Source organism: Hibiscus syriacus, unplaced genomic scaffold (genome assembly GCF_006381635.1).
Source record: "Hibiscus syriacus cultivar Baekdansim isolate YM2019G1 unplaced genomic scaffold, ASM638163v2 tig00111131_pilon, whole genome shotgun sequence".
Classification (NCBI taxonomy): domain Eukaryota; kingdom Viridiplantae; phylum Streptophyta; class Magnoliopsida; order Malvales; family Malvaceae; genus Hibiscus; species Hibiscus syriacus.
In genome coordinates this window covers 1,586,041-1,610,984 of record NW_024062991.1, presented here as the reverse complement: position 1 = coordinate 1,610,984, position 24,944 = coordinate 1,586,041, and the positions used below count along the sequence as shown (strand labels likewise).

The following is a 24,944-nucleotide window of genomic DNA, read 5'->3' as shown; positions in this document are numbered from 1 at the left end:
ATCCTTACCTTTGCTATTGAGCTCACGGTGGGAGGACGAAAAAAGATGAAGAGACTTTTCAAATTTTTTTACCCATTCTTTTCCCTTCCACGTGGATATATAATATCCAAGTAATGAATTAAAAATTCTTTTTAATCAAATGGCCATTATACCCTTCCATCATTCCTTCTTTTCTATTCAATCCTACACATAGATATTCTAATTAAGTCCTAAACTTTTCAATTTTTTGAAATTAGACACGAAGTTTTAACATCTTACAGTTTGGTTACTAGCTCGGTCTTTGGGATGTTACAGAAAGAAGTAAGGAGCCAAGCATGACATCCTATATTTTGGCAGACAAGTTCAGATATCCAAAATCAGCATGACTTCTTCTTGATGTTTTTGTTATTCTAGTTAGCATGTATATTGTTTTTGCTATTCTAGTTGGAATGTATATATTTATGTCCTTTGATGCTCTGATTGAAATATGTCTGAACTACTTTTGATTAAATTATATATTATTAGTGTTTTATTTTCGTATAGATAATTTTATATTATAGTTTTTAAATGCAATTAATTATTCTAATGTCGATTTTAAACAAACAAAATTTTACTTGATTTTGAATAGTATAAGTTTTATACGATTGATGTGATATCTTTAGCTCATATACGGGGACGTAAACAGAATAGGGGTGTTACAGAATGTGCTAGAAATCCTTAGTGTGAAGCTAAGGTAGTGGATGTAAACTTCATTGAGGAATTTGAACCACTCTAAATACTTGTGTAAATTTTCTATCATTTTTCTCCATACTCTTAAAAAAAATTATTTTGCCAATTCACCCTCTATTGGCACTTTTCGGTTGATCAATAGAGCTCTATCAATTTTCGACTCAACCAAGAATATGACTTTTTCTTCGACACTTACTATATCAAAGATTCTCATCCGATCAACAAGCCACCCTATTTCAATAGAGAAAGTTATGCATATTGGAAGAATAGGATGATGCTCTTCATTCAAGCCACCGATCTAGATGCTTGGAACTCTATCCTAATGGGTCACTCAACTCAACCAATAAGATAGAAGATTGGAGTGAAGAAGAGAAGAAGAAGAAGTTCCAACAAAATGCCAAGGCCATGCATATCCTATTTTGTGCATTAAGCCCAGATAAATATAGAAGAGTCTCCTCTTGTTCCAATGCCAAGGAAATTTGGGATAAGCTCCAAGTTACTCATGAAGGAATCGATGAAGTGAGGGAAACTAAAAGTGGTCTTCTCAATCATAGCTATGAGAATTTCAAGATGAAATCGGATGACGACATCAAAGCTATGGCGAATAGATTTTCCGTGATTATCAATGGTCTCAAGGGATATGTAGAGACCATTCCTAATGTGAATAGTATTAGGAATCTGATATATTCTCTTCCAAATTCTTGACAATCGAAGAAGATGATGATCATCGAATCGAAGAAGATGATGATCATCGAAGTGAAGAACTTAAGTCTTTCTCACTTGACGAACTTATTGGCTCCCTTCTCACTCATGAGATGATGGAAAAAGAGAGAAAAAGAAAAAGAAAAGAAAAGAAAAGAAAGGAAAATTTGTTGCCTTGAAATCCTCTACCCAAAATAAAAGCACCTCAAGTGAAGAAGAGATGACCAAGCTCTTTAAAAGATTATCTAAATTCATGTCTTCCAAAGGAAAAGAAGTGAAACATGAATTGAGTAAAAGGAATGATCCCCCGATGTGCTTTGAATGCCAAAGAACGGGACATGTCAAATATGAATTTCATCTTTTAAAGAAGAAGGGATCAAGCAAAAAGAAGGCATTTGTGGTGGCTTTGAGTGATGAAGACAACTTCGATGATGAAGTAGCCAACTTATGTCTCATAGCCATCGAAGAAGATTCAAGTGTAATTTCTAACTCTTGTGATTTAAATTCTTATTCTTTTAAAGAGTTACAAGAAGCATATGATGAATTGTATTTGGAATTTAAGACCATGAATTCCAAATATAAGAAATTGATTTCAAAATTTAAAGTTGAAAATGATTTTCTTTTGAAAGAAAAATTGGATTTTGAAAAGCAAAATGAAATTTTGAACAATGATTTTGAGGTTTCAAAAATTAAAATTAATGATTTAGAAAAAAAAATTGATTTGAAATTTAATCTTGAATGCTTAACAAAAGAGAAAGAAATAATTTCTCAAAACAATTCATCATGTTTAAAAATTGCAAAATGCTCAAATTGTCATTTCATGGTTACATGGAACATACTTGTCCTATAAAGAAAAGAAAACGTTATAAAATTAGATAAGTATGAGTTCCTAAGGGAACAAGTGGCATTGAAACTAACATTCAAGGACCCAAAGAAATTTGGGAACCAAAAACAAAGTAAATGTCTCTTGTAGGTGTGTGGGAGCATTGGTGATAAAAATGAAGAAATTCAAATGCTATAACCACACAAAAAGAGAAATGGGTAACCTCTAAACTTAAATTTCTTTTAATTTTGCATAATTGGATGCCTATTTTTTTATGCATGCATGAGTTTTTGAACAAAATGATTATATGTTGTTTTTCATCTCATGTATGTTAAAATATGTTATGGCGAATATTTTAAAGTTTCAATGATTTTTTTTGTTCATCATAATGATTTTTGGTCAAATTTGTTTTAATGCTTTGTTTCTTTTACAAAATTTTACTTTTGACCCTAAATTTAAATGTATATGCATGCATGCTTATTGAAAATGTTTTCTCTCTAACAATTGATATCAAAATTCTCAAATGTATGACATTTTTCAATAGCTTTATACATATGAACTTTAATGTTTCATGTTAATATTGCATAAAGTAATATAGACTTGGATTTATTGATTTCATGTGTTACTAACATGTTTGTTCATCTTTGTTAAAATTCAATTTTTTTAAGTGCCAAGCCTTTAAACAATTTTTTTCTTGGAATGTGTTTGTTGAGGGTGAGCTTTTGATTTCTCAAGTGATTTTATGTTAAAATTTCTACTTACTCTCCATTGTTACTTTTAAACCTAAATGTTTGAATTATTTTTTATATAACAAAAAGGGGGATAAATATAGGTTTGAAAAATTCAATTTCAAGAATGAAAAAGGGGGAGCTTTATTAACATGAAAGGTTTTGTTATATCAAAAAAGGGGAGATTGTTGAACCTATTTTGATATAACAACTTTAAAGGCAAAATGTTTTTGGACTAATTGAATTTATTCAAGGTTTTCAAAAATAATTCAAAGTCCATAAAACTTAAATTTGAACACAAAAATGATTTTCTAGAAAAAAAAAGTATCGATATTATTCTTATAGTATCGATACCACATGAACATTATTGATATTGTTCTTGTAGTATCAATACCCAAGGTAAGGGAAGTATCGATACTCTCATGGCAATATCGATATTGCCTATTTGTTTTAAATGTGTTCAGATTTCAATAGGCATTTTTGGTATCAATACTCAAAGGAGTATCGATACTACTTTTTACAGTAGTATCGATACCATGACCTCAATACCGATACTCTCAACCCAATGGTTGAAAAACGACTAGTTTTTATTAGTGTAGTATCGAGACTCCAAACCCAAGTACTGATACTCCCTAGTATGGGCATTTTTATTTTGCAACAATTAAGTCCTTAAAGGCTCCAAAACATCTTCAACGACTAGAAACGGTCACAAACACATTCCAACATATAAAATGAAGTTTAAGACACTTGAAGAAGGTTACACAACACCTATCCAAGCATTGATCATCAAGAGAAAAGTTTTCATTCTTTATTCTTCATTTTCTCTTGTAAATATTGTGTTTTTAGTGAGTTTAATTTGTAAACACCTTCCTTTGAGAGGTTTATTGTTTACATTTTTTCTATTATTTTGAGAAAGGGATGGGTTTCTAGTTTAGCCATTGAAAACTAGGAAGTTGGAAAAGGTTACTCTTGAGCTTAGAAAAAGAAAAAAAACAATTAGTGAATTTGTTAGAAATCCTTAGTGTGGAGCTAAGGTAGTGGATGTAAACTTCATTGAGGAAGTTGAACCACTTTAAATACTTATGCAAATTTTCTATCTTTTCTCTCCATACTCCCAAAAAAAATTATTTCGCCAATTCATCCCTCTTGACACGTTTTCGGTTAATCGATAGAGCATCATTAATCCTAACACCTATACACTTTAGAATAAATTATTTATTACTCTAAAAACCTAATCATATATTTTTTTCATGGCTAAATGCATAAATTTGTGATATTTTGGAGATTATCCATACAAGGGTTGATATTTTTAAATGATTGAATAAAGATTTATGTCGTACACATACAAGATTAATTGCATTACGTGCCTTTAAATAATAACTCAGATTTGCATTACACCTCCTTAAACAATAACTCAAATTGAAATTACGCGCCAATCCAAACTATCAAACATTTTTTTAACTTGGTGTCTTTGGCAAGACATTTCCGAGTGAAGTATAATCAGATAGAGGTAAAAACAAACACATGATTTTATGTTAGTGAGATGAACTTAAAACATTTTAGAGAAGACTCAAAAATATATTATCGATAAAAATATAAAAAAACTGCCTAAATTATACAAAAATTTAAAATTTTCAAGTATAATAGTATTGAAAAATAAAGAAATATTTGACACAAACTATCGTAATCATTGAAAGGGAGAGTGGGGATGATTGATAGTGTTGCAGTGAATTAAGATGAGAGATATTTGTCTTTCCCTCGGCCATAAGTTTGCAACAACTGGCTCGGCCCCGAGCTTGAAGAGTCTTATAACGAGTATGACAAACATGGAATAAAATAATTAAACATGCTAATTTATTAAAAGATGTTCTCAATACCCTATATTTCTTCTGGTCTTGTCAGACCCACAAAACAAAGATATTTCAGACCATTCAAACTATAAAGACAAAGAACATAGTCTATGAACTTCAATCATCTATCAGTGTTCTGGAATATCCTCAGATTATCAAAATCTTTTACCAATCAGTGTTCTCCGCCCTCCCCTGGGTTCTCATCATATTCTTCGTCGTCGTCGTCGTCGTTGTCGTCATCCTCATCAATGTTTAATAAGCTGCCTCGAGGGAGTTTGCTGAGCTCCAATTCCCCATCATCTTCATTAAGGAATTCCAGCCCATGTTTTGTGTCACGATGCTTAACCAAAAGCCAACGTAACAGCCTGTCCTCCTTGTTCAAGTACTGCAGCTCCTTGTTGATATTGGGTGTGGCCATCATTGTCATCTGCATGAGATTACCCTGTATAAAACATGAAATAAACAGGTTGTTCAATTGATCGTTTCATCAACAAATTTTTATGCCAAAAAGACCAATTCTCTACGAATTTCTTATAAATACACATACACAAAGGAGGCTATAGTTTGGAGATAGAACAGAGGGTTGTAAATGCAAAGACCTGAACTACAAACCTGCTAGATGCCATCTTTTAAAGAAAACAATAAATTATCATTCATAACTATATAAATCAAAAGTTCATTTTTATGTCAAATTAATAAGTTTCAAAACAGAACACTCTGTCCCTGTACAACGAAAGCCTAGTTTCAATCTGTGAAACAAGTAGGAAGTAAATATATATCATGACAGTCAAAGATTTATGTATTTCCCAGAATAAGATGGACCTCAACAAGACAAGTTCATAGGCTGACTATACCTACCAGACTTTAACATATTCGGATTTTTGATTTTCCATTGCAACTTTATCAATTCGAGTTAGCTCAATTCATTTATTTTCTAAATCAAAACAACGTTTGAACAAGGGGCAGCCTGCATAGTCTCATAGGCTGGTTATAAACCACCAAAAGAAAGGACATGGAATTTTAGATAAAGCAAAAGCTTCCATTTAAATTTCAGAAGTCACTACAATCTAAACTTAGCAAAAGTTTTTTTTTAATATGAGATGATTACGAGGTAGTATATGCTTAGAATCTTTCTTAAACTTAACTATTAACTACGCTGCAGACACAGCTGCTTAAGTCCAAATCTTCTAGGTAAGACAACGTTCCTTTTTAACTTACAAAAGATAACTTCAAAAGCGCAAAATGCAAAACACAATCTTAGCAGGATCAAGCACTACATATGAAACAAAGGGAAAGATTTTATGACCTGGAAATATCTTCCAGAAAGCTTTCCGATGCCATAACCCAATTGAACGGTGCCAAATGATTTGACCTCAGTGAGAACCCCATTTCTGCTATGAACATGTCTACCGACACGAGCAACCAAGTCCATTATGCCCTCCTTCTTCACATGAGGCTTCAATAGAAGCATACAATCATATAGAGGCATTTCTTTAACTCTGTACAAAATCACCAACCCTTTTTAAAAAAAAATCAAATTCGAAGCCGAATCGAACAAAGTTCTGAAAATAATCAGTGTACTCCCCCATAGAAATTAATCTCAAAGCTTAAGAGAAAGAAAAAAGTGTAAAATACCTTAATCCAAAGGCTGGAGCAAGCAATACAGCACCAAAAATAAGAGAAAGAGACCCGACTAGGGATTGCTTGATTTGGGGTTTTGGGTTTATTGGAAGTCGAAAACAACGCTAATGCCCCCCCCCCCCCCCAAAAAAAAGAAGTTTATTCGGGCAAACCCAATTGTTTGGGCTAACAAGTCATTTGGATCTTCTTTGCATCCAGTTGAGTCGACTGCATTAGGCCTTACGCCATAAAATATAAAAAAAATTAGGGTCAAGTATACAATTGGTCTCTAATTATAGGGTATTACTTTATTAAGTCACTCAACTATTAAAAATTATAAAATAATTATTTAATTATAGTGTGTTACTTTATTGAGTATCTTAACTATTAAAAATTACAAAATGATCACTCAGTTATTTGTTATATTTCAAACTTATCATTTTATGTTTAAAATTTGATAATACTCTAAGTTGAACTTGCATCATAGGGGATAGTGGGGGTCATAAATCTCACCCAAAAATATATTAAAAAATATATATATATATATATATATATATATATATATTAAATTATTAAATTTGACATCTCAAAAAATATTCATAATAAGTTATTAATTTTTTATTCCAAAAAATGAACATTATTTTAAAATTTGAAAATCATTTAAATATTATTTATTATTAATAATTATTTATTGTTATATTATTATTTTATTTTTAAATAAATGAAAATCCATTTTCATTTGTCCAATTTCAAGATAAAAAAAATTCTTTGTAGTTTTCATGTTTGGTTGTTAATCTTATTTAAGTTGTTTATCTTTTTCAAGTTGAGGATTCAATCAAATTATCAAGTATTTTGTTTCAGTTAAAATTATTATTTTAAATATTTTTAATTTAGATTTAGATTTATTATTTTATTTCATATATATATATTTATTATACATATTCATCTCTAAAAATAAAAATATAAACATAAATTTATATATATGAAAAAATTTTAATAGGTCTTAAAATATCTTGGTTATATAAATATAAAAATAAATATAATTTTAAAATTTATTGATTAAATTTGTATATGAAGTGAAATTATTATAAAACTTAGTTGATATATTTTTATGATTGTAAGTTGTGTGAAATCATGGAAAAAAAAGAGTAGATGCATTTTGTTTCTTTAAAATTTTATGTAAACATATGAATTTTAATGATATAAAAAAATTATCAGTATGATATATAATCTGGAAAAAAACACTAAAGGGACAAAAACACTAAAATATTTTAGTTTATATATATATATTAAATGGCTCCCTCATTAGGAAATATCGACTTACGCTTGTTGAAATTTAACCTACTGAATGTGATATGATAAAATATGACTTCAAAATCTCAAATGACTATCATATCTTAGCTATCATGTTAATGTCCAACTTAGACAAATGCTAATTTTTAACAAAAAATGACCAGTTTTGAACATAATAAATAGTCAAGTGGTCATTTTGTAACTTTTAATAGCCGAGAGATTTAACACAATAACATTCTAAAGTCAAGTGATCATTTTGTAACTTTTAATAGTAGGGGGACAATAAAGCAATACCCTATAGTTGACGAACCATTTGTGTACTTTACCCATAATTTTAATAAGAAAAGGTTGTGAAATTTAATATAATTTGGACATGGTAATTCATAATTTTTGTATCAGTAAATACATATTATAATTGTAACGCCCTAGACCAATACGACATACATTCATCCGATTTAGATGCCACACGGAACCACCAGAGTGGCTGTGGCTGACCAACTTTTTCTTACTTTATTGTACTTTAAAACGACTCCTTACATCTAAGAAACTTTACAACTCAATACAACTGAATTCATGAATATACATGGCATTTAAGAAACTTGTGATGTACTCTTCTTTGCACTGGATCTGGACCTCGGTCTCACTAAAGCTTCTCAACTGTTGGATCTAATAACCTGCCCACGGAAACATCTGAAGGCTGAGCTAACAAGCTCAGCGCCACACTAACGACTAAAACATACTATCTGAAATTCACTTAAAGGCTTAAACATTCAAGTATAATGCTTTTATATCTGGTCTACTGATATGTTATGTACTGCTTTAGTAAGTGTACTTGTATAATCACTCTTTACTCTATGGTAGACATCATGGTGCGGCTGAGCGTACTGCATCTTGGAGCTCACATACCCCTCTAGTCTACCAAGAATGTGGCCCCTGAAATCTCTACATCGAACACCACACTCTCGACTAGCCAACTCCTTGAGTGTCAGAACTTGACCCAAACTAGTCAGCTTAAAGTGCCTTGCGCACTCCCTAAGGATATCCTGACTGAATCTCTACTTTCGACTCTGTTATCTTTTCTAAAAGAACTCGGGTCTCTTAATCATTTTCCCAAGCATTCAAACAAGGCTAGTATTACTTGATCTTACTTTGTTCTTGTTTCTACGTTTGAATTAAACTTTCTTATCATTCTCACTTGTAGTCTTATTTGATGATAAAAAGAAGTATTGGCCTTGAGTCTAATTTCTTCAAAACTAACATTTTTTCCAAAACATATTGAAAATATCGATACTAGTCCAAGAGTATCGATACTCTTGTAAAAGTTTCAATACTTTATATAAGCAACGATACTTATAAACATTCTGATTTATCCAGCTCTGAAACTTTTCAAAACTTTCTTGGAGTTTTGAAACTTTGACCCAAAGTTTCGATACTCTTGAAAAAAAATATCGATACTCTTGCCTAGAAACTTAGAATTTGCCCAAAACAAAGAACAAATATCGATATTATCCCTATAGTATATATACTCTACCTGCATAAGTCATAAAACAAGTATAAAAAACTATATTTCTCAATCCCAAAGACCTTAGTGAGGTCCCCAAACATGCTTAAAGTTTTATGTGAATACAAGTGGAATAAATAAGGCTTTATATCATTCTTACAACATCAAATGATTAAGGGCTTGAAATACAACTCAAGGTTAGATTAAGCTTAAATACAACTCCTACAACTCAAATCTACCAAAAACAAGCTTAAAACACTTGATTTCTCTCAACTCCCAAAAACTCATTTTCTAAAGTCTTACCCAAAACTAAAGATTAAGGGCTTGAAATTAAGCTTAAGGGGTGAAGAATATGATTCTTACCTTGGTTTCTTCAAACTAGGTTTGGGATTCAAGAAACTTATATCTTTTTGTTTTCTATTGGTGTCAACACTGTTTTTCACCCGGGTGGGGAAAAAATTAGTACGACTTGGGGTTTTCTTTGAAAAGGTTTTGAAATGTTTTGGAGTCGTCATCAACCTTTTGGGTTAGGTAGGTCGAATACCTAAAGTTTTCTTTTAAAAGAGTTTTTAATAAAACGCCATTTTAAAGATTCACCAATCTACATGTAACCATATATTCATTTTTTTGTAAAAAAAGGGTTCGAGGATCGATTACGTGTGAGGAAGGATAAGCACCCCACAACGCCCAAAATTGGAACCACATCGATTGTAAAATTTCTCTAATAGTGGAAATCTAAGAATTCGAATATAAATTTAAGTTACGATCCTATTATTCCAAATTCAACCATACAATTTTTGTTTAATGGAAAATTCTAAAGAGAAATAGAAAATATTCTAATATTTCCAATTGAAGAGAAAATAACCCCTAAAATACTTTAGAAAGAATATTTCTCTTTCCAACTGAAATAAAAAGAATATAATAATTTCTCCCAAAAAATCAGTATCAAAATAATTTGATTCGACCAAATAAAAATTAAGCCAATTAATCCAAATTATATATCTAGTTTAAAAAGATAAGAGATGTTTAATTATTTAAAAATACCGAGATTTAATCCCTAATAAAATTAGATGGATTATCTCGACAAGTTTAAATAAAAGAACATTTCATTTTCTTTTTATTCTTGATTTAATTTTAAGCATAATCAAAAAAAATTATTTTTTCTAGTAGGGTATTTATTTATTTTAAAACATCAGAATATGACATCTAGTTACTTTAAGACAATCCCTTCTTAATATTTTAAAATAAATAAATATTACCTTAATCCAATTATGTAATCGGTTGAGTTATGCTTTTGAGGCTTTCAGGAGAAATTAGTTAGGACTAAAATGAACTACTATGCAAATAAGATGCAAAAATTAAAATAAAATAAAAATAGGATTAAAGCACGGACAATCAAACCATCACGCCAAAATTGAAACATCAATAAAATATACAAGTGATTAAAATAAACATTTTCAATGTACTATGCTAAAATTACAACAAATAAAAATAAATAAAGCATGGTGCTAAATTAAAATAAATTAAAACTATATAACCGAATTAAAAAAAATAAAAAAACACATTCGGGTTCGAAATACAAACATGCAAAAATACATAATTATTTTATAAATATTCCAATTTTTCTAACCTAAAATAATGTATTCGAAATAAAAAAGAAAAATTACAAAATTATTCCCTAAGAATTTAAAAAAAAAATTAAACAACCACTACACATTACCAAACTATAAAAACACTCTATACATGCAAGGATCATTCGGAAAATAACCTTGAAAATACATAACATGCATAAAAGTGGGTAAATCACAAAAACAATCCATACATGTGACTAATATGCAAAAAAACGGCTAAACTAGGGGGACTAAATAGAAATTAAACCATAAATTATACAATACGCATAAAAAGGATAAATATCAAGTTCGATCCCTACAGGTGACTATTTTGTAAAATGAGCTAAACGTTGGGGGACTTAAGGTGAAATTTCCCCCTTACATTTACTATATATATCAAACTTTTCCTTTTTTTATTTTCGTTTCATTTTTTTAAATTATTTTTAGAGCGGGAGGGGCCCTCTCTCTAGAAAATTGGTCGGTTATCGGTGATTACCTTCGTCGGCCGTCGTCGTGCCACCACTGATGGCCACTAAATTTCAATGGAAGGTCTGTCTCGGCCTCCCCGTCTTCAATCTGGTGTCTATTTTGTGAGAATCGACCCCAAACTCTATGAATCTAGCCAAAACCATTCGACTTTCCACTCCTTGATCCGTCGCCTTCTGTCGTTCGATCTTCGTGAATCTTCAATATATTGGTCTCCTCCTCCCGGCTCACATCTTCACCGTTCGGATCGTGGAGAAAAGGCCCCGAGCACCTCAAACGTCGCTGGTCGAAGGTAGTATTCCTTTCACTCTTTTGTATGTATTTTTTTTATTTGTGATTTGTTACATAAGAAAAAAAAGGGAAAAAATTTCTCAAATATTTTTTTATTGATAATGATTCCCCACTCTGTTACATTGCTTTCGTTTGGGTTATATAACCCATTTACATAAAAAAGAAATGATTGTTGATTGTTGATGCATTTGGTGATAAAATGATGTTGTTGCAGGGTATGGGTGTGGAACTGCTTCACGTAGGAGTCTACTTGAGTGTTTGGTGAGGTAGAGATGGACACGGTAGAGAAGCAACATGGTGTTGGATGTTGTTGGCAGAGAAGTATGGCACAGGTATGGAAGCAGCAGAAATTGAGTTTGGACCGGGTTGGGTATGCTTATTTGGGCCCGAGTGAATTGGATCCATTGGTTCTTGATGTTGGGTTTGGGATTGTAATGGCTTCGGGTTATGGAGCATGCAAAATGTATACAAAATAATTAATAATAATAATAGTATAAATATAAATAATATTTTTGTAGACCCAAACAAAAGCGAGTGTCTACAGCTTCCCCTCTTTGCACATTCTTGTGTTAACAAGAATAGGACAAATACTAAAAAGACAACAAGTTTTTGTCCGTTCTCTTTTTAGTTTTGAAATTTGATATGTTTGTTGTTGGGGACGATACTACTCATTCGTAATGAAGAGTTTTGGTCGTCTAAGGGTATGATGGTTTCAAGAGAAACCGTCTCAAGAGAGACAAAACATGTTTTAAGGGAAATAATCTCAAATTTTGGTGTTTCAAGGGAAACTGTCTCAAGTGAGACAAAATTCATTTTAAGAAAAACAATATCGAGTGAGATAACATTTTGTTTCGAGTGAAACTGTCTCAAGTGAGACAAGAGTGAGATAAAATTTTGTTTTGAGTAAAATTATCTCAAGCGAGACGAAAATCCCTCAAGTGAGGCGACACTGAATTGAAATGTTGTGAATCAAGCAAAGGAAATGTTGAAAACATCCTGCCCGAAGGTCTTATGGATGGCCCGAAGGACTTATGCTGATTCGAAGTTTTATGAATCAAGCAATAGGAAATGTTGAAAACATCCTGCCCAAAGGTCTTATGGATGGCCCAAAGGACTTAAGCTGATTCGAAGTGTTGTGAATCGAGCAATAAGAAATGTTAACCCCTCTGGTGGGGCGCTGCTGATTCGAAGTATTGTGAATCGAGCAAAGGAAATATTGAAAACATCCTACCCGAAGGTCTTATGGATGACCCGAATGACTTATCATCTTGCTCGAAAGACTTATAGATGACTCGAAGGATTTAAGCACCATGCACGAAAGAATTACTGATGGCCCGAAGGACTTACTCATCAACAAAACCCTTAAAAATCAAACTTAGTTTTTTAGTTGTCAATGAACCCCTAAAAATTAGGCTTAACTTCCTTTTAAAAAACTCATTGGAGATAATCATCAAGAAACCCCTAAAAATCAGGCTTAGTTTCTAAAAATTTATTTGAAAACATCCTGCCCAAAGGTCTTACGGATGGCCCGACGAACTTGTCATCTTGCTCGAAAGACTTATAGATGACTAGAAGGATTTAAGCATCATGCTCGAAAGACTTACTGATTGCTCGAAGGATTTACTCATCAAGAAACCCTTGAAAATTAAGCTTGGTTTCTTTAAATCTTTTGTTTCGAGCGAAACTATCTCAAGTAAGATAAAATCTTATGTTTCGAGTGAAACAACCTCATGCGAGATAAAATCTTCTATCTCAAGGGAAAATGTCTCAAGGGAGACAATTTATTTTAAGGGAAATTGTCTCAACAGAGACAAAATTTATTTCAAGGGAAACGTTCTCAAAGTTTATGTTTCAAGAGAAACTGTCTCAAGGGAGACAAAATTTATTTCAAGGGAAACTGTCTCAAGAGAGACAAAATACGTTTCAAGGGAAACTGTCTCAAGAGAGACAATATTCGTTTCAAGGGAAACGTTCTCAAAGTTTATGTTTCAAGAGAAATGTTTCAAGAGAAACTGTCTCAAGAGAAACAAAAATTGTTTAAAGGGAAACTGTCTCAAGAGAGACAAAATTCGTTTCAAGGAAACAATCTCAATAGAGACAAAATTCGTTTAAAGGGAAACTATCTCAAGAGAGACAAAATTTGTTTCAAAGGAAACATATTTAAAGATTTTCGTTTCAAGAGAAACTATCTCAAGAGAGACAAAATTTGTTTGAGTAAAAATTATCTCAAGTGAGATAAAATTCGTTTTTTAATGAAAATTGTCTCCAGCGAGACAAAATGTGTTCTTTGGAAAACTATCTTATGTGAGATCAATTTTTTTTAAATATTTCAAAATTTTGGGAAAATGTCTCAAGCGAGACGATGTTTGTTTTGAGATAAATTGTCTCAAGCGAGACAAAATTTGGTTCAAGTAAAACAACTTTGAAATTTGTGTTCCAAAGGAAAATATCTCAAGTGAGACGAAATTTGTTGAGAGAAAAATGTCTCAAGTGAGACAAAATTTGTTTTTAAGAAAAACAACTTTGAAATTTGTGTTCCGAAAGAAAATGTCTCAAGTGAGATGAAATTTGTTTTGAGAGAAAAACGTCTTAAGCGAGACGAAATTTGTTTTTAAGAACAGAACTTTGAAATTTGTGTTTTGAAGGAAAATGCCTCAAGTGAGACAAAATTTGTTTTGAGAGAAAAATGTCTTAAGTGAGACAAAATTTATTTTTAAGAAAATAATGTCTCTAGCGAGACGGCATTTTGTTTAAAGAGAAACAACACCCAAGGAGACAAATAATATGCTTGTTCCTACACGTTGAGGAAATGTCTTTAGAAGATCTAATTGTTGACTTCAGGAAGTCAAATCTGTGGATGCCATTGTTTTTATAGGTTGAAGACATTTGGTCATTTCTGAGCTTTTATTTCCTGAAAGATCAAAATGATGTATTTATGATTGCCTATCTTGTATGTTTACGGGTATCATGATGAAGTTTGTGTTTTATTTGATGAATTATTACATTTTTCCTCAAGAAAGGAAAAAATGTCTTTAATACACATAATGATGAATATTTTATGCAAAGGTGCAAATTTCATGTGTCATGTATGTATGTGTTGATGTATCTATGTTTTCTCGGTGGGAAGTAAAATGGTTGCGAGAGCAGTCTTCATTTTATCCCTGCTCAGTTTGTCTTTATTTCCACCAGGGTTTACTCTTGCAAACCTCGACTTGAGATAATTTATTTCCTTGCCCCATCAAAATTTGCCCCAAAAATTTGGCTTTTCCTTGCCCCAGCTTCAATCTTGAGCTTCGGAGGGATATTCGTTGGATTCCAAATATGCTTCCAGAGAGATTATCTTGTTTGAAAATGTTTTTCTTCCTTTGAATTTTCAAAATTTTGAAAAATATTGATTTTTTATAAAAATGTTGTATTCTTCTAAGTTTTACAATTGAAAAAAATCATAAAACAGGAGTTCATTGAATATCAAAAGAAACAACTTATCTTTAATCTTTGATAGTTACAAATCTTTGACAAATGTCATGATCGAAAGGTTGGTTTTTTATAAGGTTTGTTTCCTAGATTTATCCTTTTTTCCATTTCTCGGTCCTCATGAAAATTAGGACATGCCCCTTTTTCTTGGTTTGGTATTTTGATCGGAGGAGGACAAAATGATGCAACTAGCATAGTCAATTGCTAGACTCTTTAGAAACTTTTGTTTCAATTCTCTGAAATCTTCCATTTGTTCAAGCTTTGTAGGCTCTTCTAGCAAATACAATGCAGAAATATTGGTCTAAAAATGAGATTTCTAAGTGCTCGTGTGAGTTTGACTATAACAAGTGTTCCTCAACTCCCTTAGTCCATATTCACCGAAACTCCTTATTTAGTAAATTTGATTTAATTTGCCATGGATGGGCTAGCTGAATTCAACTTTATTGTATTTATATATTATAATTGCCTTGGTTTGGGTAGCTGAAGGATTCATGTCGTCACAAAGTCTTTGACCTGACAATCACAGTAGAGCAAACACCGAATTGCCAAGTACCCGATCAATGTCATGGTTTAAATGTAATCTATTCATAAAGTCAGGGCTTTCGAGTTTCCTCTATAACCAATTTTGGTGAATAGCTCAACTTTATTGTATATATATATATATATATTATGGGTATACAGATTCTATTTCTTAAGCTTGTCAAGGAGAATCTATTATAGTCCCGATGTTTTTGAAGGTAAGAGAATCTCATTGTTAGAGTTCAATTCCCAAGCAACTGACCTAAACTAGATTCACCTACTCGACCATTCCATCTATGAAGATCATGACCATCATTGAACGTCATTAATAGAAGTAGGAACCAATTAGGTTATCAATCTCATGTGCAAGTTGCCCCATTTTGTTAGCTCCTAACACATACCTGAATGTCAAACCCTTGATTAACTCTGCATGCAAGAAGAAAACTAGATCGGTCCCTTCAAGAGAAGGGTATGTATTATGGTGTATTTCTGTAGTAGGATCAAGGGGTCCTTGTTTTGCTGGGGTTCAATCTTGTCATTTGTCATAGATTTACAACCTCAATTATTAAAAAGCTATTAATTAAGATGATATTCAAGGAATTTTAAGATTAAGATTTGTTATTGTTCATTTCCTAAGAATGAAGCATTTTATTTAAAATGTCTGATTGTCAAGTGACTTACAAACTTTTTAACGAAAATAGAAATAAAAGAAATTCAAACAAGACAATATGTGAATGCATCAAAAGTTTCTAGTGGCTGCAATGATTTTTCTCGGTTTGCATCAGAATGCTCCATCATTCATCAAATGTTCATGCCCCTGAATCGATTAAATACTGAACCTTGTGCTTCAATGCCCCACAATTCTCAGTGGTATGCCCCGATCTTCAGATGGTGATAGCATCACATCCATAGCTTTCAATCAATTTTTTTTCTAAGAACCAATGGGGTGACTTCATCTCACCTCAAAACCCTTATCATAAGATTCTCCGTGAGTTACTCTTGGGACCCATGATTAATGCATGTTGAGATGCAATGTATATCATGCAATGGACGATGTATAGATGCTAATGCAAATATGCGAAGATGCACATGCAAATGCAAAGATGCAAATATGGGAATGCAAAATGTAAATACAAAAAAAGAATTGATCCCAAATTAATTGTCATAAAACAACTTCCAAAGAACACACAATGTCTCAATACACTAAGGCAGGTGGAAACTACACATCACGTCATATTGCTCGACTTCTTCAATTTTGATCAAAAATTCAAGGAAATAATAATTTTTTTATTTCTTGGTTTGATGGAAAATTCCAACACTTCGGCTTCTTTTCCAGAAATGCATTTGTTGAGTGACTATATGTGACGACATCATCCACGATCTCGTGTTGGTTATCGTTGTTGTTTGATGACTTCAATCATATTATTTCTTTTCGGCTAGTTGTATCAGCATCGTCGTAGCACCCTTGAAAAACTTGTTTTACTGCATCATTTGAGCTTCATGTATTTAAGCTTAATATACCTCTTCAACCTTTTCCTGGAGCATCCTTCTGGACCATTGATGCGTTTTTGCATTTCTATTCTACCTCTTCGAGTGATATTGTCATATTTAAAGCCTTCTAATGCGACTATTAACTCGGGAATCAATACATTCTATGACATGACATGTATGAAACATGTGTTAATTCCAAGGTAATTATCCTAGAACAACTTTCAAATAACTCACAACGTCTCAACATGTCAAAGCAGATAAAATATTCACCACTTTGTGTGCCGTTTTCGTTTCAAAAGCCTTCTAATTTTGATAAATAACTCGGTATTTACAACATGTTTATGCATAAAATAAAGCAATAGACAAGGAAAAGATGTTAACAAAAATAATAATCAAAGAGAGGAAATGTATGTCAGTGAAACATGAAAAGATTAAATTCAACTGGTAAATGAACCATAAAATACAGTGAATAAAACACATAGAGGAAATTAAAACCCTAACCGCATAATTTCTAGTTCACATGCATTTATTCAAAAATAATCTATTGAATAAATTAAAAGATGAAGGTTAGAGTTCATTTCTCCTTTGTGTACACTTTTTTGGGTACCTACGGACAGAGTTTCAGCATGGTCTTAGATCGGGTGGGTTTCTACAGTTTACTATATGCAGAGTTCTGGTTCTAGGAGTAAAGGTACTCGAATTGTCCTTGTTGGTGCCCCATTGGGTGAGCCAAACCCTCAATCCTCACGTATTATAGGCTTAAGCGAATCGAGTTTAATTCGAGAGGGCCCATTTTGCTATGCTTGACACAGAGAATAAATCCTCATGAAGATATAGGGCATATAAACCCCAAAAGCTACTTGCTAGGTCTGACACATAGAATAAATTCTCACGAAGACGTCATTTTCACTCCCACTTAAAAAGGAAAAGCTCGGGTAGCTTATGTTATGTAATGTACGTGTTGTGTGTGAGGAGAAATTCTCAAACCTTTGACAAACAACCACACTAAAATCGAGCTAAAATGAATACAAAATTTCAATATCTGAAATCAATCAAATACAAACATTAATATACAATGATAAAAATAATAAAATAATTGAAAGAAATCAAAAGAATCGTAAATTAAATAAAATCGAATTCTCAATTTCCAAATATAGACACTATATATTTGACTTAGGACTTGATACACTAAGTCCCCAGCAGAGTCGTCATGCTGCCGACATCGTTTTTCGCCCTGGCGGGGAAAAACTTAGTACGACTTACGGTTTTCTTTGAAAAGGTTTTGAAATGTTTTGGAGTCGCCATCGACCTTTTGGGTTAAGTAGGTCGAATACCTAAAATTTTCTTTTAAAAGAGTTTTTAATAAAAAATCATTTTAAAGATTCATCAATCTACGTGTAACCAGAGATTCATTCTTTTTTGTAATAAAAAAGGGGTTCAGGGATCGATTACGTGTGGGAAGGATAAGCACCCCCACAACGCCCAAAATTGGTACCCCTTCGATTATAATTTGTCTCTAATAGTGGAAATTTAAGAATTCCAATATAAATTTAAGTTACGATCCTATTATTCCAAATTTAACCATACAATTTTTGTTTAATGGAAAATTCTAAGGAGAAATAGAAAATATTCTAATATTTCCAATCGAAGAGAAAATAACCCCTAAAATACTTTAGGACGAATATTTCTCTTTCCAACTAAAATAAAAAAAATATAATAATTTCTCCCAAGAACTCAATATCAAAATAATTTGATTCAACCAAATAAAAATTAAGACAATTAATCCAAATTATATATTTAGTTAAAAAAAATAAGGGATGTTCAATTATTTAAAAATACCGATATTAAATCCCAAATAAAAATTAGACGAATTATCTCGACAAGTTTAAATAAAAGAACATTTCCTTTTCCTTTTATTCTTGATTTAATTTTAAGCATAATCAATTTTTTTTGTTTTTTCTAGTAGGGTATCTATTTATTTTAAAACATTGGAATAAAACATCTAGTTACTTTAAGATAATCCCTTCTTAATATTTTAAAATAAATAAATACTACCATTAATCTAAATATGGAATCGGTTGAGTTATGCTTATGAGGCTTTCAGACGAAATTAATTAGGACTAAAATGAACTAATGTGCAAATAACATGCAAAAATTAAAATAAAATAAAAATAGGATTAAAGCACGAACAATCAAACCATCATGCCAAAATTAAAACAACAATAAAATATACAAGGGACTAAAATAAACATTTTCAATATACTATGCTAAAATTACAAGAAATTAAAATTAAATAAAACATGGTGCTAAATTAAAATAAATTAAAACTATATAGTCGAATTAAAATAAATAAATAAACACATTCGGGTTTGAAATACAAACATGCAAAAATACATGGGTTGTTTTATAAATATTCCAATTTTTTAACCTAAAATAATGTATTCGAAATAAAAAAGGAAAATTACAAAATTAGTCCCTAAGCATTTAAAAAAAATTAAACAGCCACTACACATGACTAAACTATAAAAACATCAAAAAATAACCCTAAAAATAATAACATGCATAAAAGTGGGTAAATCACAAAAACAATCCTTACAGGTGACTAACATGCAAAAACACGGCTAAACTAGGGAGACTAAACAGAAATTAAACCATAAATTATATAATATGCATAAAAAAGGATAAATATCAAGTTCGATCCCTACAGGTGACTAATTTTGTAAAATGAGCTAAACGTTGGGGGACTTAAGGTGAAATTCCCCCTTACATTTCCTATATATATCAACCTTTTCCTTTTTTATTTTCATTTCATTTTTTAATTATATCTGCCACTGGTGGCTGATGGCCACTAAATTTTATTGGGAGGTCTGTCTCGGCCTCCCCATCTCTGATCCTGTGTCAATTTCGTGAGAATCGGCCCCAAACTCTACGAATCTAGCTAATATCGTTCGACCTTCCACTCCATGATCTGTCACCGTCCGTTGTCTGATCATCGTGAATCTTCAATATGCTGGTCTCCTCCTCCCGACTCACATCTTCACCTTTCGGATCGTGGAGAAAAGGCCCCGAGCACCTCAAACATCGTTGGCCGAAGGTAGTATTCCTTTCACTCTTTTGTATGTATATTGTTTTTGTTTATTTGTGTTTTGTTACGTAAGAAAGAAAAGGGAAAAAATTTCTCAAATGTTTTTTATTGATGATGATTCCCCCTTGTTACATTGCTTTCGGTTGGGATATATAACCCATTTACATAAAAAAGAAACTGTGTTAATGGTTGATGCATTTGGTGATGCAATGATTGTTGCAGGGTATGGGTGTGGAACTGCTTCACGTGGGAGTCTACTTGAGTGTTTGGTGAGGTAGAGATGGCCACGGAAGAGAAGCAGCATGGTGTTAGATGTTGTTGGCAGAGAAGTATGGAACGGGTATGGCAACAGTAGAAACCGGGTTTGGTCCTGGGTCAGATTCGGGTCGGGTCTATTGATTTGAGCCCCAGGTGAATTGGATCCACTGGTTCTTGATGTTGGGTTTTGGCTTGTAATGGCTTCGATTTATGGAGCCTGCAAAATGTATACAAAATAATTAATAATAATAATATAATAATATAAATAATATTTTTGTAGACCCGGATAAAAGTGGGTGTCTACAATTGGTAAGGAAGAAGAAAGGAGAAGAGAAGAGGAAAGATGAGAGATATTTTTGGTGGAAGGTTCCTGTGAAATCTAGCTAAATAAGGGGATTTATAACCTTTCAAATCAACTATGGGTAAACTATATTTTTGATCCCCTCCTTTTTACCTCTACTTAAAACCATCATTTACCCTTAACTCTTAGGCCTTACTTAAGCCAATACCTATATAACTTGGTCCAACTACCTTGGGAAGTCTAATTGGCTTGATTTAAAGGTCTCGGGTTAACTCAAACTACTGAACTGAGTTTTGGGGCATTATAATAATTTTTAGTATTATTTTTTAATGAAAATGTAAAGGAATTTAGTTTACGCAAAATTGTGAATGTCGGAATGTTAATTCTTAGGTCCGTTTGTATTTTTTAAAAAGTAGTTTTAGTTAAAAGACTCGTTTTGATCGTAAAATCAATGTCAAATGGGTAAAAAAAAGTCATGGTGGAAATGATGGTGGAAATGATAGTTTCAAACCAACTGCAAAAGGTAGAATTTCTAGTTTTTCATCTTCAACTTTACATTTGAAAGTAAATTATAATTTTATCGTTACTAATGCATAAGTTCCACTCAATTATATATTTACATTTTATTTTAATAATTTTAATAATAACGTCCTTAAAAATAATTTATTTCTTAATAACTTATTTTAAATACTTAAAAGTAAATCCACTTTGAAGAGATACCACTTTTTAAAAACTTTATAAAACAGGTCGTTAAATAACACTGAACCATTTTGAAGAGATACCATCTCATCAGAAATGTTGGAAAAGGGCATAAAGGGGGAACCGAATTTGTTAAGCAGGGTTCATTTATTATTCAAATTTTACCACTAAATCCTAAGTCCAACTCAGAATTATTTTGCCCTTCTGAACTTTAAACTCAGTAATGAAAGAAGGAAATGGATAAAGAAAAACAAGATAGGTATACATTTCAGGTAAAAATATCTTAACCAAGACCCATTGATCGTACGGTAAAAAACAAAATTGAATCCAAGAGCTGACTCTGATCTAAGGGTGAGAAATATCCGAGCTGATGAAACGGAAGGGAAGAACATCTAAGGGAGGCAAACTCATTGGAATACAAGGAAATTTGTCATGGAGACTTTTGTGTAGATAATGTTTTTTATTTGCAAGTATAACACTTTTAATTAGTTTATTACATCTTCATCTCCTCTATTCCAATGGTTAATGTTTTGATTCATTCAAAATTCTCTGACATTCTATTTTATATCCTTGTAATGCAAAACACCTAGCATCGGAACAAGCTTCCTGAATGTACATCTTCATCTCCTCTATTCCAATGGTTAATGTTTTGATTCATTCAAAATTCTTTGACATTCTGTTTTATATCCTTGTAATGCAAAACACCTAGCATCGGAACAAGCTTCCTGAATGTACGGGACAGCAAAATGGGTAGGATACTCGATTCTTACCCGACCCGAGACTCGAATTGAAGTCCCAGCAACGGAATATTTTTTATTTATGCCAAAATTGGGCGGGAGCGTTCTCTTGTAGGACTAAAATATAACTATAGAAAGATGGGTGATTGAAATGTAAAGAAACCAAAAACTTTGATGACTATCAATTGTTCTGGATAAAGTTTACCCAATAAATAATCAAGGGCATTTACAATTTTTTTATCGAAATCTTGCAAAAATTCGATAATTACAAGCCAAACATATTTTATTAATAATATATTTTCGTCCCTAAAATTCTACAACTTCATCCTTCTAAAATTTCTAAAATATCTCTACAGATCGAAGCAAGCTTCCCATAACCAGCAGCAGCACAAAGCAAAGAGACTGCAAAACATATAATACTTTAACAAGATTATGATAAGAATAAATTATGCGTTGGAGGGAGAATCAAAGACTAACCATCCTTCAAGGCAGCTTCTCTTTCTGCCATGGCCCTTATCTTTGGTCACCGGGGGACAACATGCTGGAAAAATCATCAGAGTGTAAGAAACCAGAAATCATAATCGAAAAAAGAAAGATCTATATGTCGAGATTGAGAGAGCTTCACCGGTTGATTTGTGCTCGCCTGTTCGATCTGGGTTCTTTTGTTTTTCCATGAGAGATACACAAGAGATCTATGTTTAACGTACGCTTTAGTTTGTTGATGATGGTTGAAGTTCTGCAATCTGATGAACTTCACTCAATATGCTTATAAGTAAGAAACGAAAATGATGATTTTCCTTAAGAAAAACCCTAGTTGGTGGCTTATTGACAATTCTATCACTTTACTGTTTATAAGTTTTTGTCCTATAGAATCAGATTCTGTGATAAACTTTCGGTGAGTAAAGGTAAAGCCACCATTGATGTTACTGTTTCTAGATGCCAATTACTCGATCACTGTCCTGGAACTAAAAGTTTACGGACATAAAAGAATAAATGGATGCATGCAAGATGAATCTATACCAAGTTGATAGGATTGCAACCAAATTAAGATTATAGGGATTTTGGTTATTGCTTTCCCACTGCTTTGGACAACTGCATTTCCCGACATAAATTGGGTGATCAATTATTTTTATTTTCAAAAGATAACGTTAAGGTGGCGTTTGGTTTATGATATCTAAGGTTATATACCCTAATAAGATGATGTTGTTTCTTTGTTACCCATCATTTTATAATTTTATAGTTTTGCAAAAACGGTGTTAGTTTTATTAATAAAAAATGTTTAAAATTAAAATAAAGATTTACAAGAAAACCTTTAAAAGTTTATTCATAAAACTGAACAAAATATAGTATGAAAATACATGTTTGTATCGACAAACAACTATTACAGGGATCAAACTACTGAAAGACACTCACAATCACAAAATCAGAGTCAAGTATCATGAAAATTATCTTTGAGCACAAGCCGCATATCCAAATCCAATCTAATAGTTCAAAGTGTGAAATATTAACATGATAACAAATAAGTCATCTTAATAAGTTGAGTGATGTCAAATCCAACCCTAAAAAATAAACGAATATAACAATCAAATAACCGATAAAATAGACAAAAAAAATGTACCATAAGGATAGAATAAAACATGTAAATGTAAACTTATTAGAAATTAAAAAATAAAAAATAAAAGTGTGATATAAAAAATTAAAGAGAATAAAAAATACCCATAGTTGACTACCAACACTCTATCTGATACAGTTGCGAGCTAAACAAAGATAAAAAAAATAGAGGCAAACCACGCAACAGTATAATATCAAGAAAGTGTAACATATGATATAATCTCATGATAATATATTCCTTAACTAATATAACACTACATATATGAACTTAAATCGTATACTAATTTATTCTTTTTATTACTCCTTAAGAAACTTTTTAGTGAATAGTACTAGTTATTTTGATGGATTAATATAAAAATATTTAGATTATATTTTTTTGTTTAAGTCATCTAAATTATTTTTCGATTAATTTATGCGTTGTGTTATTGATATTATCATTTTAACTATCTCAGCTATAACATCTCTTAAAATATTTCATTAGGTGATACATGTAACATTTATATAATTTAAAAAAAATATTTTTTAAAAAAAAAACTTAAAAATATTACCATATTTAAAAAATAATAATTTCTCTAAAATTATAAAAATGATAAAAACAAATCCCTAAATATTCTAAAAATCAACTTAAAATCTTGGAACCTTCCGTTTGGATTTCACACTTTCAACGATCCTCCTATGGAGATTTTACCAACCTTCCACGCTGAGTTAGATAAAACAGTAAGCAGGGATGGGGCTTTAGTTTAAACCCTTTGTTTTTCTTCTTTCTATTCAATTCCTTTTTTTCAAAATTATATGAATATGACATGTATCACTTAATGGTGTTTTTTAACGGTAGTTAAGATCATGTCACTTAAAATAGTAATATTTATAATGTTAGATACTTAGATTGACTGAAAAATAATTTAGGTACTTAAACAAGAAAAAAAATATAATTTGAACACTTTTATTGTATTAATCTTATTTTGTTTCTTATTTATTTTAATATTTTTAACCCTAAAAATTTTTTTTAAAGATAAAATCACACTTGATTCAATGAAAACGATTAATTAACTAACAATCAACACTTCTAGCTGACGTGAAACTGCTACAATCCTATTTTGACATGTGACATATCTTACATTATTATTTTCAACGTGTTGTATACATCACATCATCAC

General features: G+C 31.5%; 1 protein-coding gene across 5 annotated transcripts; it reads right to left on the bottom strand.

Moving 5' to 3' along the window:
* Nucleotides 1-4,790: 4,790 nt before the first annotated feature.
* Nucleotides 4,791-23,786, bottom strand: LOC120154521 (30S ribosomal protein S6-like). Of its 5 annotated transcripts, XM_039166242.1 has the most exons (4): nucleotides 23,782-23,786; nucleotides 20,027-20,030; nucleotides 6,118-6,329; nucleotides 4,791-5,253 (listed from the first exon to the last, which is right to left on the bottom strand). In XM_039166242.1, exons 3-4 carry the CDS (start codon nucleotides 6,298-6,300, stop codon nucleotides 4,984-4,986), a joined length of 453 nt encoding a protein of 150 aa, XP_039022173.1. In that variant the 5' UTR covers nucleotides 6,301-6,329; nucleotides 20,027-20,030; nucleotides 23,782-23,786; the 3' UTR covers nucleotides 4,791-4,983. The 5 variants fall into 5 exon arrangements, with proteins under 5 accessions (XP_039022173.1, XP_039022175.1, XP_039022172.1 ...); XM_039166244.1 differs by lacking the exons at nucleotides 20,027-20,030; nucleotides 23,782-23,786 and adding an exon at nucleotides 6,447-6,558 and having other exon boundaries at nucleotides 6,118-6,310; XM_039166241.1 differs by lacking the exons at nucleotides 20,027-20,030; nucleotides 23,782-23,786 and adding an exon at nucleotides 6,447-6,557.
* Nucleotides 23,787-24,944: the final 1,158 nt, after the last annotated feature.

What these genes read in the sequence shown, in the direction of transcription:
- LOC120154521 (XM_039166242.1), bottom strand. Translation starts at nt 6,300, where the DNA reads ATGCCTCTATATGATTGTATGCTTCTATTGAAGCCTCATGTGAAGAAG. An exon ending in TTTCTGGAAGATATTTCCAG is followed by an intron (nt 5,254 to 6,117) that starts GTCATAAAATCT and finishes TGTTTTATACAG; the next exon opens with GGTAATCTCATGCAGATGAC.